The 17,674-nt window shown below is 40.2% G+C and overlaps 1 protein-coding gene across 6 annotated transcripts in view; it reads left to right on the top strand.

Moving 5' to 3' along the window:
* The window catches only part of LOC137571489 (bifunctional heparan sulfate N-deacetylase/N-sulfotransferase 3-like), a 353,270-nt gene that overhangs the window by 141,769 nt on the left and 193,827 nt on the right, over positions 1–17,674 (top strand). For all 6 annotated transcript variants that reach the window (XM_068280713.1, XM_068280686.1, XM_068280704.1 and 3 more), the window contains 2 exons: positions 3,300–3,387; positions 17,073–17,227. In XM_068280713.1, coding sequence (XP_068136814.1) covers positions 3,300–3,387; positions 17,073–17,227 — 243 coding nt within the window. The remainder of the gene's footprint in view (positions 1–3,299; positions 3,388–17,072; positions 17,228–17,674) is intronic.

Genomic DNA, 17,674 nt, shown 5'->3' with positions numbered 1-17,674 from the left:
ATATATATATATATATATATATATATATATATATATATATATATATATATATATACAGTATATATATATATATATATATATATACATATATATATATATATATATATATATATATATATGTACATGATTATAATGATTATATATATATATATATATATATATATATATATACAGTATATATATATATATATATATATATATATGTATATATATATATATATATAATCATGTTACAGTATACTGCAAGTTTTTATTACATAGTGAATTATCTGCTCTCCAGTCTGGCATTCTCACAGTTTCTCAGCGTGTAACAGGCATCTCCCCTTCCCCCCCCCCCCCTCAGCCTCACAAACTGCATCACAGACAAGCTGAAACTGAGAGCAGGGACGTTGTCTTGGAGCAATAAACCAAGCACACAGAGCCTAGAGGGGGCATGTAGGTGCATAACTAGTCCCAATAACAACAGAGGCAGCCCATTCCTCCCTGGATCGACAAAGCTTGACAAAGAAAAGAAGATTCAATATATTACAGAGACAGTGCAACTAGAAAAGGCTGCAGTAATCCAGACCCCATTAGAACAGGTATAGGAACTTATAGGATAGAAGAAATAACATTTTGTTACAGAGTCTTTTTAAGCAGTATCTCTTGGTGTGTGTGAACGTTTGGGGGGAAGGGGAGTGGCTGACATGCTTTTACATTTTACTGGAGGTTCATGAATCAGGCCCAATAAGTGGCCATCCTACTCCTTCCTCTTCACGTATAAGCAGTGGTTGCCATGACTGTCAAATACCCTTATAGATAAAAAAAACTGAAGTAAGACAAGGAAAAAAGTTCAATACCTTTAACCATTTACTGTACTTTCAATGAAAGCCTTATTCAAAGATTCCTAAATGGTATGGTAAGTTTAAAAGATACTGTCATGCAGCACTCGGTTTTCAGTTTTCCGCCATTCACTAAGTCTCTGTATCCATCATTTCCGAATGTATTTTACTTGTTTGCCTTTTTTCCTGTACAGGTGTGCTTTACCATTTCTAGACTGTAAAAAAATGTTTTGTGCTTTACAATTTTAAAGCATATTTTAGGTTTACTGAATCACGTCTGTTCTCCATTGTTATCCAGCTCAAGAGAAACTCAGTAAACCAATCCCATAGAGTCCAGCGGTAAAACTCCTTGCAGTATAGCAACTCATTGAAACGGATTCTCTCCTGGGTGCTGGTTGTCACTTTGATTAGACACCACAGGGAGATGTTAGGGGATTCCACATGCCACTCCACAAACGTGAACATAAATTGGAAACCACAACCACATCACTGTAAAGGGTTTTAATAATAGAAAAAATGTTTAGATTTAAATTTGAGCAGAACTGGAGATACCTGAGATGCCGGAGATAGATGTCAGTGGATTTTGCTTAGTTCAGTGGGCTGTAGGGATGCTCATTCTGATTCCATGGAATTGAAATTTCCGCATTTCCGATCGGAATTTGGAAAATCAGGAAACTTATATTGGAAATCAGAATTCTGCTGAAATCCAATTTACTGCAACTCAGTAATTTTAACAACGTAACTCAGAAGCATTGGACCAATCAGAGAATTTAGACCACTCACAAGATTCCGTTTTTTCCAATTTCCGATTTTCTGATTTCCTTTTTTTGACATTTTTTGAATTCTCTGATGCAAAAAAATGACAAATACAATACTCACAGAAATCAGAAAAATGAAAATCAGATATCGGAAAGATGGAGATCAAAACGGAAAATCAGAAAATGGAAATTGGCAGAAATTGGCCAATGACTGTGGTTACCCTAGTAAGGTCATCAAGAAGGCATTCCATGCAGCTCGACAGAGAAATCGGACTGAACTAATTAACAGCAGATAATTTCCTTCTATGAACCTGATTTTTCATGAATGTCCTCTGTTGTTGCCTATATGATGTATACATCTTGAGCCTTCATGTGATGTTATTGTATATAGACTTTTCTGGTGGGCTTCCCTTTGGACTGCTTTATAGACCTAGATGAGACATATTTGAACTATGCGCGGTATGTGGTTGATCGCTATGCGTCAGTTTGCAGGACTATGATTACTGACTTACTGGACATGCATCTTGTTTCCTTGGTTTATTAATATTCTTTATATATTCTTATAATGGACAAATTGACATTTTTTGACATTTCTACCATCATGTTGCTTTAATAATTATGCCTAGATTCATATATGCTTGCATTAATCATGTTGTGAAAAGCCTTTGCCTTTTTTCCAGAAAAAATATGGATGGATGCTAATATATAGTAATGCCCATGCATTCTCATGTCCCTACTGGCCAGTGGCCTTTCGTATACTTATGCTTCCTTGCACTCCAGCGTGGCTTCCTTGCTTCCTGCAGACTTGCGCTCTCCATTTTGGATGGCTTACGCAAGCGGTATCATGTGACGCGCCTCGCTCTCACGTGACCGCTCTCTCAGCACTATATAGTGTGGCATCTATCACCTATCTAACGCTGGATCCCCCTCTGTTGATAAAGTGGCGTGACTGCTATGGCAGCGGTAGAGTAGTCTGCTGGGGCTTCCTCCATTATCGGACACCTTATGGTACGCATTCATCCTGGGTCACATAAGCTTCTCTCCTCCACCACCATGCTTTGCACTGCAGTCCCAGCATCATATCACTATATATAGCATCCATTAGCCCACAGGTTATAGTCTTGTTGTTTGGCGCTATTTTTTCTTGATTCAATGTGTTTTTGTGTTTATTATTTTGTTCACTATCACTGACAATACTGGCTGCTAATATTGGTTATAACTTATGCACTTTAACTTAAAGTCTCCTTATGAGAGGTATGGAACCCAGGTTCTATCACTGTGGTAGCTCTGATATTGAGCACCCCAGGTGATTATTATCAATACCATTCATGCATTACCTATTCATGAATGGTATTGATAATAATCACCTGGGGTATTCATGATATAGTGTCATTTGATGCATTAATAAGTTTTGTATACTCTTTTGCATATATTTGTGGGCGGTGCTATTATATGGTCATAGCTCTTTATTTACCTATATGTTGTTTAGTGACCAAGCACACATTTGCTGACCCAGTTGTGCTGAAACTTTCGTTTGCTTAGTTTCCACAGAATCACAAATGAGCCTTTCTAACCATCCCTAGTGGGCTGGGAATAATGTCAGTAAAAGTCTCATCTCATATGATAAGGTTGTTTTATGTTATAATACAGTGGTTTAATTTATATAAAATCAGAAGAGTGTGATCATATCCTTACAGAGGACATTTTGTTTGTTTTTCAGGCTCTTCTTGACACACAGAAATTACTTAGATCTATGGTTACAAATTTTACTTTTAATCTGGGATTTTCTGGAAAGTTCTATCACACAGGTAAGAAAAGATTGTTTCCACCATAACAGATAATCACGATCTGCTTGTCAGGTTATCCATCCACACTTCATTCTCCAATTCAATGGAAATCCTTTGATCAAGTTTCACACATATGGCCATTTGAATACTAAAAATAAAATCTTGAAAATTTAGCAGTGCACTTAAAAAAAAAAAAAAACTTCTCAAATTTAAAGAGGAACTCCAGTGAAAATAATGTAATTACAAAAGTGCTTCATTTTTACAATAATTATGTAGAAATTATATAGTCAGAGTTTTTCCACTGTAAAATCTTCCCTCTCCCTGATTTACATTCTGACATTTATCACATGGTGACATTTTTACTGCTGGCAGGTGATGTGAACAGGTGCAGTAAACAGCTGTTATTTCCCACAATGCAATGAGGTTCACAAGCAGGAAACTGTCAGGACCATGGTCCTGACATCCCACTGTGGTAGGGGTTTCACCACAATATCAGCCATACAGAGCCCACTGATGATCTGGTTGTGAAAAGGTAAAGATTTCCAATGGGAAAGGGGGTATCAGCTACTGATTGGGATGAAGTTGAATTCTTGGTCACAGTTTCTCTTTAACTTCCACTGCAATTGTAAACAGAAAGATATTTAAATCTCATTCAATTTCAGAGAGTTGAGTCATGAAAATCAATCCTTTACACTCTATTGGCCAGCTTGAGCAACTACAATTGTTGGTGTATAGTACAGATACAGCCTTAAACATACAGCTTAGTTTCTTAAAGGGAACTCAAGCCGAAGCTCAGGTTAAAAAAGAGATATTTACCTAAAGAGAGGGAAGCCTCTTCCTATTGAGGCTTCCCTCTTGATTCTATTGAGGCTTCCCTCTGGATTCTATTGAGGCTTCCCTAAATGCTACGGTGTCCCCCCTTATTCAGCATGGCCCCCTGCACACCTGGGCCGCGCTCCTCGCCTGTTGCACAAGCGGCTCCAGCTTAATGCGCATGCGCGGGCGTGCTTGCACAGCTACAGCCGCACTGATAGAAGAGGAGGTGCATGGCCCTGATAGGATCAGTTACAATGCCTTGTTGCCTATCTTCCGGGGGAGCAACACTCAGCGAAGGGGGACATTAGAGCACTGAGGGAAGTCTCAATAGGATCCTGAGGCTTCCCTCTCTTTAGGTAAATATCTAATTTTGTACCTGAGCTTTGGCTCGAGCACACTTTAAAGAAAACCTGAACTGAAAACAAACCAATGGGGTAAGCAATTGTATCTATAGTCCTACTCTTAAATAGGAGTTTAGTGGAATCCCATACTACTATTTTGTATTTAACCTGTTGCCGACTGCTCCATGCCAATTGCGTGAGCAGTGCGGCAGCCCCAGGACCGCTCCACTCCCATTGTCGTGAACGGTCTTCTATGGGGCTAGCAGGAGATCGTGCGCAGGATGCGCGCGCATCTCCTGGCCGCAATAGCAGCATAGGGGGCGATATACAGGCTGGGAACGCGAAGAATCACTCGCGTTCCCATGCCTGTCGGCTGGTGACGGCCAAACCGGAAGTGTTCACCAGCAGGTCCTGGAGCGTCAGAGCGGGGCTGCGAGGGCACCGATCGGCTGCAGGGGGCTGAGGGAAGCCCCAGGTGAGTAAATCTCATTTTTTTTTTACTTCGCTTAAGGATCACTTTAAGGGTAAAAACTCTGGAACCTGAAGAGGCTAAGAAAATTCTGTTTTATATCTTGTGAAAAATCTTTTTGCACAAGTAAGAATATTTGTTGAAAAAAATGGGGTCACATGAAAACACATTTTCATCAAAAGCATTGAAGTCATTGGACATAAAAAACCCACATTTAAAAAATATATATTTTTTTTATCTTGTGAAAATTATATAAATATCATAGAAATGTTTATGTCAGACAAAAATGTATGTTTGATATGGAAACTACTTTTATGACAATTCAAGCTCACCACTAAGCCCTCCTCAATCAAAAATGGCTTCTGACCTTTAAATCGCTATGTGGTGGATAGATTCCAAGCTTCATTTCCTACCTTGTAGATGAGAAAAAGGGCTAAAATCCAGCCTTGCATGTGAGCATTTCCAAGTGATTCTGGGTCACCCTGAGCTGCTTGTGTACTCTGCTCCAAATGGTCACATGCAGGGCTGGATTTTAGCGAAGCACAGACCGTGACCTCAGGTTGTGCTTCATATGGGCTCGTCTACCACTGCAAAAAAGCTTACCATGTATAAACTGTGGATAAGATTACAGCAATATAGTAGACCTTAGCCATAGCCATACAAGCAATTGTTCTTTTTCATGTAAATTGTGTTGGACATTTGTCACTGAAACAGCAAACTTTTGCTAGCAAGAAAAATATACACAATCCAGAAACCTTTTTTTATGTGGGAAATCTTTCCTTGAGACAGTAAGCATTCACAAATGGTTAAAAGATATAGAGGTTTTCTCCCTTTTTTAATAGTAAAAATTTTGAAAATGTTTCCCTTAAATGGCAAGCCGTTGTCAACACCATAGAAGTGAAACATGGGAGCATTTGCTTTCATGTGACTATTTTTGACTTTTTTTTTCTTCAGGCAGAAAATATTTTTTTTATATAGCAAAGACACCATATAGGTGAGATTTTTTTTTTATTTTGCAAGTGTGCAGTGACAAAGACAAGGATTTTTTTTCATGTCAACAGAAAGAAATGTTTTACTGAAAAAGTAAATCTCTGTAACTTCTTAGTTCAGTAGAAAAATAGATACAAAAACCCCCATAACACAGCGATAGCTGCTCCTACATTAGATTCCAACTAATCAGAACTGTAGATACACAATAAACACATTGTTTCACTTACCTGGGGCTTCCCCAGGCCCCCAGCATCTGTCCTGTCCCGCGCCGAGTCTCCAGGAGTCTCCGTTCCCCCGCCGCCGCTCTGTCCCGTCCCTCGATTTGTAAGTCGAGGCCAGCGCACCCCGGCCAAGTGTATCCTTTCTTCAAGTTCCCCTCTGCAATAGCGGGGAACGCGAAGAAAGGGCGCAGTGGCCCGATGGCGAAACCAAAAGTAGCTGGCGGCGGGAGAACGGAGGCTCGTTGAGGAGCGGCGCGAGACAGGACGCCCGCTGGGGGCTATGGGAAGCCCCAGGTAAGTGAAACAATGTGTTTATTTTGTATCTACAGTTCCGCTTTCAATCTTTGCACTCCTATCTCTCCCATTCACAAACTACACCTTATAGACCCCCAAGAAAATAAAAGTCTCCAGACTGCATCAAATTGGGAGGGGACAGGTTCATTTCTTGTTAATAGCTTAGACAGGTTTTGGGTGATCATATGCCTTGAAAAGTGAAAAAGAAATGACCATTTGTATGAAAATAATCAGAAGTACACATTTGTTTATGCTGCCTGTATGTACCCATGCCATTTGCACTGCTATCTCTAAGAGCTTATTATTACCTCTAAGGCCTAGAACACACTTTTGGGATTTTCAGGTGTAGAGAAAGAACCCAAGAATTGTATAAAATGGGTAAAAATTGTTTACACAGAGGTAAGAGAATGCTTTCCTATAAAAATGACAACCACTAATGGTTAAGACAATTTATTGCATAAGATGATGCATTTTGTGGGCCTTAAAATCCCACTTCATCAGGTCACTTATAGTGCCTAAAAAAATAATCATTTTTAACCATCTCACCTGTTCTGCTCTATGTAGAGGGGAGGGAAGGTGCTGAAAATAGCAATCATGGTCAGGCATAATTTTCCACCATGCCCACTTTCCACTTATGAGTCTGTGGATGTGTGGAACCCAAAATAATCATCATAATCAATCCCTTTAGAAAACAAAGTCTAAGGTATTTAGGAACCTAATAAGCACGCTAAGATCAACTTGCATTCAGATCATAAAGCTTGTTGAAACTGTCCAGGAACTTCAACGTAATAATGTCCTCAAATTACAAACAACAGGGCTGCCTGAACTTGGTGCTTATTGCTCAGAAAATAATTATAAAAAGTAACTTTATGTGGAAGTAACTTTAAAAAAAACTATTTATTAAGCACATATAAACACATTTTCCCAAATCCACAATGTTTTTATACCAATTTGAATTGTTTACTTCTTTCAGTGAAAAGAAAATAATTAATCCCTGTAGAAAAATATGACCATTTGCACCATATCTGTTTGAAAATTTCTGTAACAGTTACTCAAAATGTAATTGCTGTGACGTTGAAGACATTCTTTGAGAAAAGCATGTTTATAATAGAATGTGTTTTTGGAATTTGAGGGTGTATAATTTTACAATAATTTAAGTATAGTCACAGCAGGGAGGTTCTGCAGCTTTCTTCTGACCTAATCTCTCGCTCACTGTCATTACTATGATTGCAGAATGAAGGGCAGACGAGTCTCCATCATTGTATATAAATGTTTTTGTCCTCTCAAAATGCTACATTTCCGTTACCACATGGAGAAAAAAGGTGATTTCAAAGAAGGTTCTGAGTTTTGTTTTATTTAGTTATATTTATATATTTTATATTTTAATGTGCTTATGCAGGAACCTTCCCTTTAGATGGATATATAAAACAAATCTAGCTTATGAAAAAAATATATGCACAATAATTGCTGAAGATTAAATGGACATTAAAGGGAATCTGAAGTGAAAATAAACTTAGGATATAATGAATTGTATGTGTAGTACAGCCAAGAAATAGAACAATAGTAGCACAGAAACAAACCAGCCCCATACTGTTTCCAGTACAGGAAGTCAAGAAACTTCAGATAAGATTTTTACTGTGGTGAAGTTTAAAAGGTCATTAGCTCTGGTCTGTTTCATAGTTTAAAATACAGTGTGGTTAGTTAATTGTAAATATGATAGAATGATGCAATGCTATGAAAAAAAAGCTATATACCTAAAAATAAAAACAAGAGACTCTTATTTGCTACTAATGTTCTATTAATTATCCTTACTCCACATACAATTCATTTTATCATGAGGTGGTTTTTTTTGCTTCCGTGTTACTTTAACTACTTAAGGACCGACGTAGTTGAAATCTACGCCCTTTTCTGATGGCTATCTGGCTGCCAGGGCTTAGATTTCAACTCACCGACACTGCATGCATCCAGCGTTTTCATCGCTCCTGCCAATCTCACCGCTTAATCCCCGCTGTCTCCGACTGCAGCTCACTCCCTCTGCCTGTCTCCATGACAGCAGAGCCCTGTGAGTGGGTCAGGAGCCGATTTAATTGGCTCCTGGCCCTGTCTTACAATGTAAGCAACTCCCATTGGCTTACATTGAAAGACAGCACTTAAGAGACAAAAAACAAAAGACCGAGAGCCCAAATGGTGTGGTATTTCAAAGCAATAGAGACACAATTAATCGAAATAGATTTATACTCACAAACATGGGTTGTCCCTAGGCAACCACTCCATATGCGGGTGGGGAGAATTAGAACCTGACCCCACTCAGGTGTAAGATGTCGCTCTCTGTAGAAGAAATTAGGAAAGATCCTTGCCACCACAGGTGGACTGCATTCTGTTTAGGATAAGGACCAGAGGCGCCAAAAAGAGTAAAAACAATACTATGTTTAAAAACTTGGGGGGAAACGTATTCACCACCCTTTCAACAGACCAAAAGCCAATGGAAACCACAATGTTTGGTCAACAAATTCATCAATTTATTGGTACTCCCAGGTGCTACGCGTTTCATGGGATTATCCCGCTTCCTCAGGCAATCAAACAGGAGTACAAGCTATAAAAGATACAGAATAATAACATACATGAAAACATAGAAACATGACCCCAAAAGCTTGTAATAACTTAAACTAATCAACACAGGAGTGAAAGCTCCACAGAATAGAATGTAAATCACCGTGCAAGCCTGTAGCTTAAATATATGATCATTGGAAATCATTTAAACCTTGGTATAGACACGTATTTCAAAAAGCAGATGTATAAACTATATATCATATAAGCCATTGTTTCCAGTGTCCAAATAATCGAAGTGAATCAGAATGGCTCTTTTCACTCACTCTCTAGTGGTTTTTTAATGACCTTAAACGGTGGTATAGTGTATTACTTAATGCAGGTGACCGGGTAAATAAAAGGGGAGGGAGGGGAGAGCTTTGCCTAAAATACAGTGATGCCAAGAATTTACTATAGTGCTAGATATATCCATAACAAACATTGGTGTCCAGTGTGGACAAAGCAGTAGAAAGAACTTACCGATTGGGGGTCTGGAACGAACTAGAGCGCCTCAGTAGGAAAGCGAGGCGCGCTGGGCTCTATAAATAGTCCAAATGTGCGGAGAACGCCGTCTCCGCATTGTCCTATCTAACTTCCGCTGTGCTAGGCGGAAGTGGTGTATAGCGCGCATGCGCCGGAGGGTGTCGGCGCCATTTTGGAATTGGTATGTTGTGGGCAACATATGTTACGCTCGTATGCGGCCATCTAACGCTTCTTATGCGTCCGAAACGACGCGTACATACACAAACTACTAACGCTGCATGCGCATAAATGCCAAAGGAATGTCAAAACGTTTCTATGCATTAGAAATAAATGCCATTTATATTGGGTGTGAATTAGCAAGGTAGTGGGAGCTTATAACTAGGGGGATACAGGTAGTACCTGGATACTGATTGGGTTTAAGTGGGGCTAGGGAAATTCTATTTACTGAAAGTTGGTATTCAGATCAATTTTTCACATTTATCACAAAAATAAATTAAATTAAAAGAAAAATAAAAAAATATTAATAAAAAGCAAACAAACGACTAGTAATAAAAAGTAATAAAAACACAAAAATACACAAAAATTGCAAAAAATCACGTACATCACCTGATCGCAATAATTATATAAAAACACATGAATGCATATATTATCTAAAGCAGGAGTACATAAATGAATTAATATAAAATTAATATAAAATGAAAAATAAAATCAGCTTCAGTTGAACTGATAACATAATAAAATAATAAAAAACAAATCATATCAATTTCACATGTCCAACCTCATCTCACAGGTAAAAAAGTTTGAGGTTGACACCATTGACACCAAATTAAGAAAATTGAATAGGGATCGGTTAGCATATGCAGAACATAGGGAACGCGAGCGTAAAACTCGGTTCCCTATAACCGATCCTATACCCCCACGTCCCCCACTGTTGCCACTCATGAGCATCACTATTCCCCCACCAACACCTCGTATCTTTCCTTCTTATCCACCCCCTTGCCCCCTGCCACCTCCTACTTTTCCACCCCCAATCACAGCACCTGTCACGCCATTACCACCTCCCCCAGCATATGTTCCACTAAAGTTCAGTTTCGCCCACACCACTACACTTGAAAAAACACTTTTTGGTGGGCCTATGATCAACTCTTCCTCCACAATGGAGACGGGGTCGGCCGACCCTCCTGCGGTCCCTAAAATAACACCAGCGAGTAAAATTACTCCTGCAATTAAAACCAAGAAGGATCCAATCTTTAAAAACAAAACCAAGAAAGGAAAATTACCAAACATCAAAATTAAAAACAACAAAAATATACCCAAATCCGGTAACTTGAAACCTCTATACAAGTTCCTCCAAGGGCCGCCACCGACCACATTGTGTGCTCCGCCCTTACCTGATTCAAATAGTATCGAACTAGCCAATCATGCCTGCAATAACACTACAGACATCATCAATGTCTCTCAATTTAGTGTACATGAGACATCTACACAGAATTCAGACCACCCTGCAGACCCATTAATTCAAAATGATACACCCGACAACACGGAAAATTTAGACAGCACCTTGACCACAGCATGTTTTTTAGACTTACCAGCCTCCCTATCCCAAAACACACTGGTTCTCCCACTACCGAGCCCCACCAACAATCAGGTGATTCTGAATCTCAGACCCAACATGAAGCGTTCGCACCCAGACCCCGGAAAAGAGGCCGCCGGGGCAAAGGCAAAACACATAAAAAAAGATGCACCACGGCCATGCCCAATCCTAACCCGCAACTAAAAAGTATTTTTAATTTATCCGATCATGTACTGTCTGTACATGAAACAAAATTATTGGAGAAAGGTTTATCATTCTGCCCCACCAATACATCAAACCTAAATGAACTGTATACTGATCTTAATGCTTATATACGGAAGCTTACATTAAGACGTCACTTTGCAATAAAAAAACACAAGGAATCTTCTGCCAGCCCTAATGATGGTTTGATCATTACTGACAATCCCTTAATACCACCCGTTACAATAAACCCAGGAGAGGTCTCTACTGAGAGGTACATTATCACCCAGCTAAAGGGACGCTCTAGATTCTACCCTACAGCATCCAAGGGCCATTTACTACAATCCTTTCACGATTTGGTTTTAGAGGATCTCCTAAAGATTAACTTACAGGATTCCCCCTCCTCCAATCTCACACGTGCAGAACAATCTGCTCTACATAGACTGAAAACAACGCATGATGTCGTGATTAGACCTGCAGACAAGGGTGGGGGTATCGTTCTTCTAAATCGGGCGGATTATCTGGAGGAGGCCTCCCGTCTGTTAGACAATCCCCTACATTATGCCATCCTCGATCATGATCCGACAGAGGAATACAACAATACACTAAAAGCATTTATAAATGAAAACTTTTTTAAGGGCATTCTTACTAAAAAGGAGAGAACCTTCCTCACTAATCAGTACCCCAGAACCCCTTTCTTTTATTACCTACCCAAGATACACAAAACACTCAGCAAACCACCGGGCCGACCAATCATATCAGGTATCGAGCCCGCTACAAGTAATCTGTCTGTCTTTGTTGATCATCATCTTCAACCTCATGTACGGTCACTCCCATCTTACCTTAAGGACTCGCAGCACCTTATACAGTTGATGAAGGATATTGTGTGGCAGGACAATTACCACTGGCTCACATGCGATGTAACGTCATTGTACACTAACATTCCCCATAATTTTGGACTAACGGCCGTCGACCATTTTCTTAGTACCAATCCACTTATGCCCATGACCCAGAGAAATTTCATTACACAATGTGCTGAATTTATTTTGACACATAATACCTTTAGTTTCCAGAATAAGTATTACCACCAGCTGACCGGGACGGCCATGGGCAGTTCATTCGCGCCCTCGTTTGCGAACCTGTCCATGGGCCTCCTAGAACTTTTAAAACTTCATCCCGAACATCCCTTTCACAATAATATTATTTTCTATAAAAGATACATTGACGACTTAATCTTCATCTGGCATGGTGACTCTAATAGTATCACACATTTCGTCCACTACTTAAACAATAACACAGCTGGCCTACAATTCACTGCTCAACACCATTGCACTACAGTAAGAGAAAAAAGGGGATCCGCACGTTGTCCTAAAGAAGTCCTTTATTATGGACGTATCCAAAATCAGCAAACACAGTCACACATCTCCAGCTGACATGTTTCAGACCGGATGGTCCTTAATCATAGCTGAAGTAAGAATGACACAGGAAGAACTTATATACCCTCCTCCTGTGGGGGAGGCGGCCCTGAAACCAGGGGTAGCCTTCTAATCCACATAAAGAGGGGATATTAACAATAATAAACATATTAAAAAATAATGATAAAAGCAACCCATATATGGTAATAGTGCAATTAATAAAATGAGGGAGAAAGAGAGAAACGGGCTCAGCTGCAAGATTAGGTAATTAGGGCCAAATCCCAACGGGAATTTAAACCATTGGGGAGTCTCGTACCCAACCTATAAATCCATAAAGCCTCACGGCTTTTTAGTTGTTTAATTATATCTCCACTCCTAACATTTTGAGATATCCTTTCTAGGCCATGGTAAGAAAAATAGGACATGTCGCCATGATGGACTTGGCGAAAATGTTTCGCCACATTTGAAACATTGGTACTCAGCCACCCCGGACCACAGTAATGTTCCCCTATTCTGGCACGCAAAGGTCTGGTGGTGCACCCAACATATTGGATGGCACACTCCCCACAATTAACCAGATATATAACATATCGAGTGCCACAATTGATAAACTGTTTAATAGGGAACCTATGGCCGTTTGCAGTGGAAATAGCTTCCTGGGTTCGGGTATGAACGTTACAATAGCGGCATGTCCTCACTCCACACCTATAAGAGCCTGTCGAGCTAAGCCAGGTACGATTTACAGCCCCAGAGTTGAATAAACTTGGGGATAAGGACTGGGCCAAAGTGGGAGCACGCCTGCTCGCAAAACGTACCCCCTGCTGTATAACATTACGTAAATCTTCATCCCCCTCCAGAATCGGGAGGTATTTTTTAAGAATTGAGACGATCTTGTTATACTCCACACTGTAAGTTGTCACAAAGGTGGGTCTGGGGGATTTAACTACATCCTGATCTGTGTTGTTCAAAAGTTGGTTCCTATCCCTAGAAAGCGCCCGGGCCTTACCCCTCTTAATCATCGATTCAGGATAGCCCCTCTCCCACAGTCTGGCTTCAACTTTCCCAAATTCCTCCTCGAGCCAAGCTGCCTCCGAACAGTTGCGGCGGGCTCTAATGAACTCCCCCACAGGAACCCCGCGAATAGTATGTGTCGGATGACAGCTAGTGGCTCGAAGGGTAGTGTTGCCACTGCTGGGTTTCCGGTAGGTCTTAGAAAGTATCCTCCCCCTGATTGGGTCACCAACCAGGGTAACATCCAGATAGTCAATGGAATCTTTATGCCAGCTAAATGTGAACTGCAGATTAAGGGTATTAGAATTGAGATAGTTCAAAAGCAAAGGGATACTTTCAGATGCCCCTTTCCAAATGACCAAGAGGTCGTCGATGTACCTCCCATACCACGCAACATCACCCAGTAGGCGGCTCCCACCCCCAAAGATGTGGCACTCCTCCCACCAACCCATGTAAAGGTTAGCTACCATAGATTTCCTAGACCTATCCCTACACGTGGATGGAGATCGAATTAAAACCAAAACCTTTTTCAAAAAGGTTGATGCTAATAATTACATCCATTTCAACAGCCATCATCACAAACCTTGGACCACCAATACCCCCTATTGCCAGTATAAACGCATTTTTCGTAACTGTACAGATCAGGGGGATTTCTTTTCACAGTCTGTAATTTTGACGAATAAATTCAGGGAACGCAAATACCCAAACAAGTTATTAAGGGATGCCAGACACAAAGCTACTCAAATAACGCCTACTAAAACTACATCAACCACAACGCAGGAATCGCCATTCCCACGTTTCATTACCAGATACAGTGCCCAACACAAAACCATTAGATCAATACTGCAAAGTAGGTGGGACCTCCTACTCCAAGACCCCTACCTAAAACTAGCAATCCCGGAAAGACCACCACTTACATTTAGGAGGGCCCCCAATCTACGGAATTTACTGGCACCAAGTAGGCTCAGGAATATACAGTCCAAATGTAATATCATACTCGGATCCTATCCATGCAACAAGCCCCGTTGCACAGCCTGTCAGTTCGTGAGTGATACCAATACTTTCCATTCAGCTGTCACATCAAGTGTTTACCCCATAAAACAACACATTAATTGTGATTCCCGGTTCATTATCTATCTCATCTCCTGTCCGTGCGGCCTCCAATATGTGGGCCGTACTACCCAGGAGGCCCGCAGCAGGGTCGGCCAACATAAGAGGAATATTATCAATAACCTAGCACTTCACAGTGTCTCCAGACATTTTGGCACACACCATGATCGCAATCCTTTGCTATTCCGTATCACCTTCATAGAGGCGATTTCCCCACACATCCCAAACACGTTTGAAGCCTTGCGCCAGAAGGAGATTTACTGGATTAATATTCTAAAAAGTCTGGTTCCTTACGGTCTAAACGAGGTTTTAGAAAAAGCATTTTAGACAAAAAGAAAAATCGGTATTTATACCCAAACGATACGGATTTCATGCGTGCCATGAGTTGCACACGATTGATAAAGTTTTATTATACTTGTCCTCTCTTTTACCTATGGTCCTCTCTTTTACCTAATTTGATCTACTGAAATATGAATGGCCTTTGCCACAATAATTTTATTATTTTATTATGTTATCAGTTCAACTGAAGCTGATTTTATTTTTCATTTTATATTAATTCATTTATGTACTCCTGCTTTAGATAATATATGCATTCATGTGTTTTTATATAATTATTGCGATCAGGTGATGTACGTGATTTTTTGCAATTTTTGTGTATTTTTGTGTTTTTATTACTTTTTATTACTAGTCGTTTGTTTGCTTTTTATTAATATTTTTTTATTTTTCTTTTAATTTAATTTATTTTTGTGATAAATGTGAAAAATTGATCTGAATACCAACTTTCAGTAAATAGAATTTCCCTAGCCCCACTTAAACCCAATCAGTATCCAGGTACTACCTGTATCCCCCTAGTTATAAGCTCCCACTACCTTGCTAATTCACACCCAATATAAATGGCATTTATTTCTAATGCATAGAAACGTTTTGACATTCCTTTGGCATTTATGCGCACGCAGCGTTAGTAGTTTGTGTATGTACGCGTCGTTTCGGACGCATAAGAAGCGTTAGATGGCCGCATACGAGCGTAACATATGTTGCCCACAACATACCAATTCCAAAATGGCGCCGACACCCTCCGGCGCATGCGCTTTACACCACTCCCGCCTAGCACAGCGGAAGTTAGATAGGACAATGCAGAGACGGCGTTCTCCGCACATTTGGACCATTTATAGAGCCCAGCGCGCCTCGCTTTCCTACTGAGGCGCTCTAGTTCGTTCCAGACCCCCAATCGGTAAGTTCTTTCTACTGCTTTGTCCACACTGGACACCAATGTTTGTTATGGATATATCTATAGTAAATTCTTGGCATCACTGTATTTTAGGCAAAGCTCTCCCCTCCCTCCCCTTTTATTTACCCGGTCACCTGCATTAAGTAATACACTATACCACTGTTTAAGGTCATTAAAAAACCACTAGAGAGTGACTGAAAAGAGCCATTCTGATTCACTTCGATTATTTGGACACTGGAAACAATGGCTTATATGATATATAGTTTATACATCTGCTTTTTGAAATACGTGTCTATACCAAGGTTTAAATGATTTCCAATGATCATATATTTAAGCTACAGGCTTGCACGGTGATTTACATTCTATTCTGTGGAGCTTTCACTCCTGTGTTGATTAGTTTAAGTTATTACAAGCTTTTGGGGTCATGTTTCTATGTTTTCATGTATGTTATTATTCTGTATCTTTTATAGCTTGTACTCCTGTTTGATTGCCTGAGGAAGCGGGATAATCCCGTGAAACGCGTAGCACCTGGGAGTACCAATAAATTGATGAATTTTTTGACCAAACATTGTGGTTTCCATTGGCTTTTGGTCTGTTGAAAGGGTGGTGAATACGTTTCCCCCCAAGTTTTTAAACATAGTATTGTTTTTACTCTTTTTGGCGCCTCTGGTCCTTATCCTAAACATTGAAAGACAGGGTCAGGAGCCAATGAAAGCAGCTCCTGACCAGCTCACAGGAACGCTGCCGTCATAGTGAGTGTGTGGCCCAGGTTCCCGCCATGCGGCGTTGATGACGGTTGCAGCGGGTATGTGCAGCGATTCGTCGGTATTCCACCGTTTCTTTACCAGCAGTTTCTGGTCCTTAAGGGGGCAGAGACCGCTGGTACTTAAGTGATTCATTAATAATTTGTTTGGTTTTTAAGCTTTTTTTTTCTAGCTTATTACCATCTCCTGTAAATCTATCAACAGGTACTGAAAAAGAGGATATGGGAGACGATCTCTTGCTGGGATCAGTGGATGAGTTTTGGTGGTTCCCCCACATGTGGAGTCACATGCAGCCGCATCTTTTCCATAATGAGTCCTCCTTGGTGGAACAGATGATTCTGAACAAGAAATTTGCTCTGGTAATGCACATGCATCTTCGATAGATCTTGGCAAACGTAATGTAAAATACAGTGAATGCTTTTAGTTGCACTCTCAAATGTATGCTTCTCCTGGGAATAATTTGCATAAAACTGTCTAAAAATAAGCATGAATAGAATGTAATAAGGGCATTCATGGGTAGCTCATTATCCAACCTTATTGCCCACTAGTTGCAATCCCAAATACACCACTAACGGTATAGCTGTGGGAAAGCTCACTGTCATCATGAGGAATTGTTATGATCCTAGTGTCATAGCACATGAGGCTGATATGGTGGAGTCTAAGTGAACAGTGAACACAGGCAAGTTCTAGGTAGGAATAGCATGATACATATCCATGTTTTTTTCTCATCTTGTCAGTTCAGGTATGCTTTACATTGGCTCCTCAAAGCAATAATCAACAGGAGAAGGTTCAGCCTGTAACATTCC

The sequence above is a fragment of the Hyperolius riggenbachi genome, chromosome 1 (genome assembly GCF_040937935.1).
Source record: "Hyperolius riggenbachi isolate aHypRig1 chromosome 1, aHypRig1.pri, whole genome shotgun sequence".
Classification (NCBI taxonomy): domain Eukaryota; kingdom Metazoa; phylum Chordata; class Amphibia; order Anura; family Hyperoliidae; genus Hyperolius; species Hyperolius riggenbachi.
Note: the sequence above shows the minus strand (reverse complement) of the source record. Positions and strands in the feature narration are given on the sequence as shown.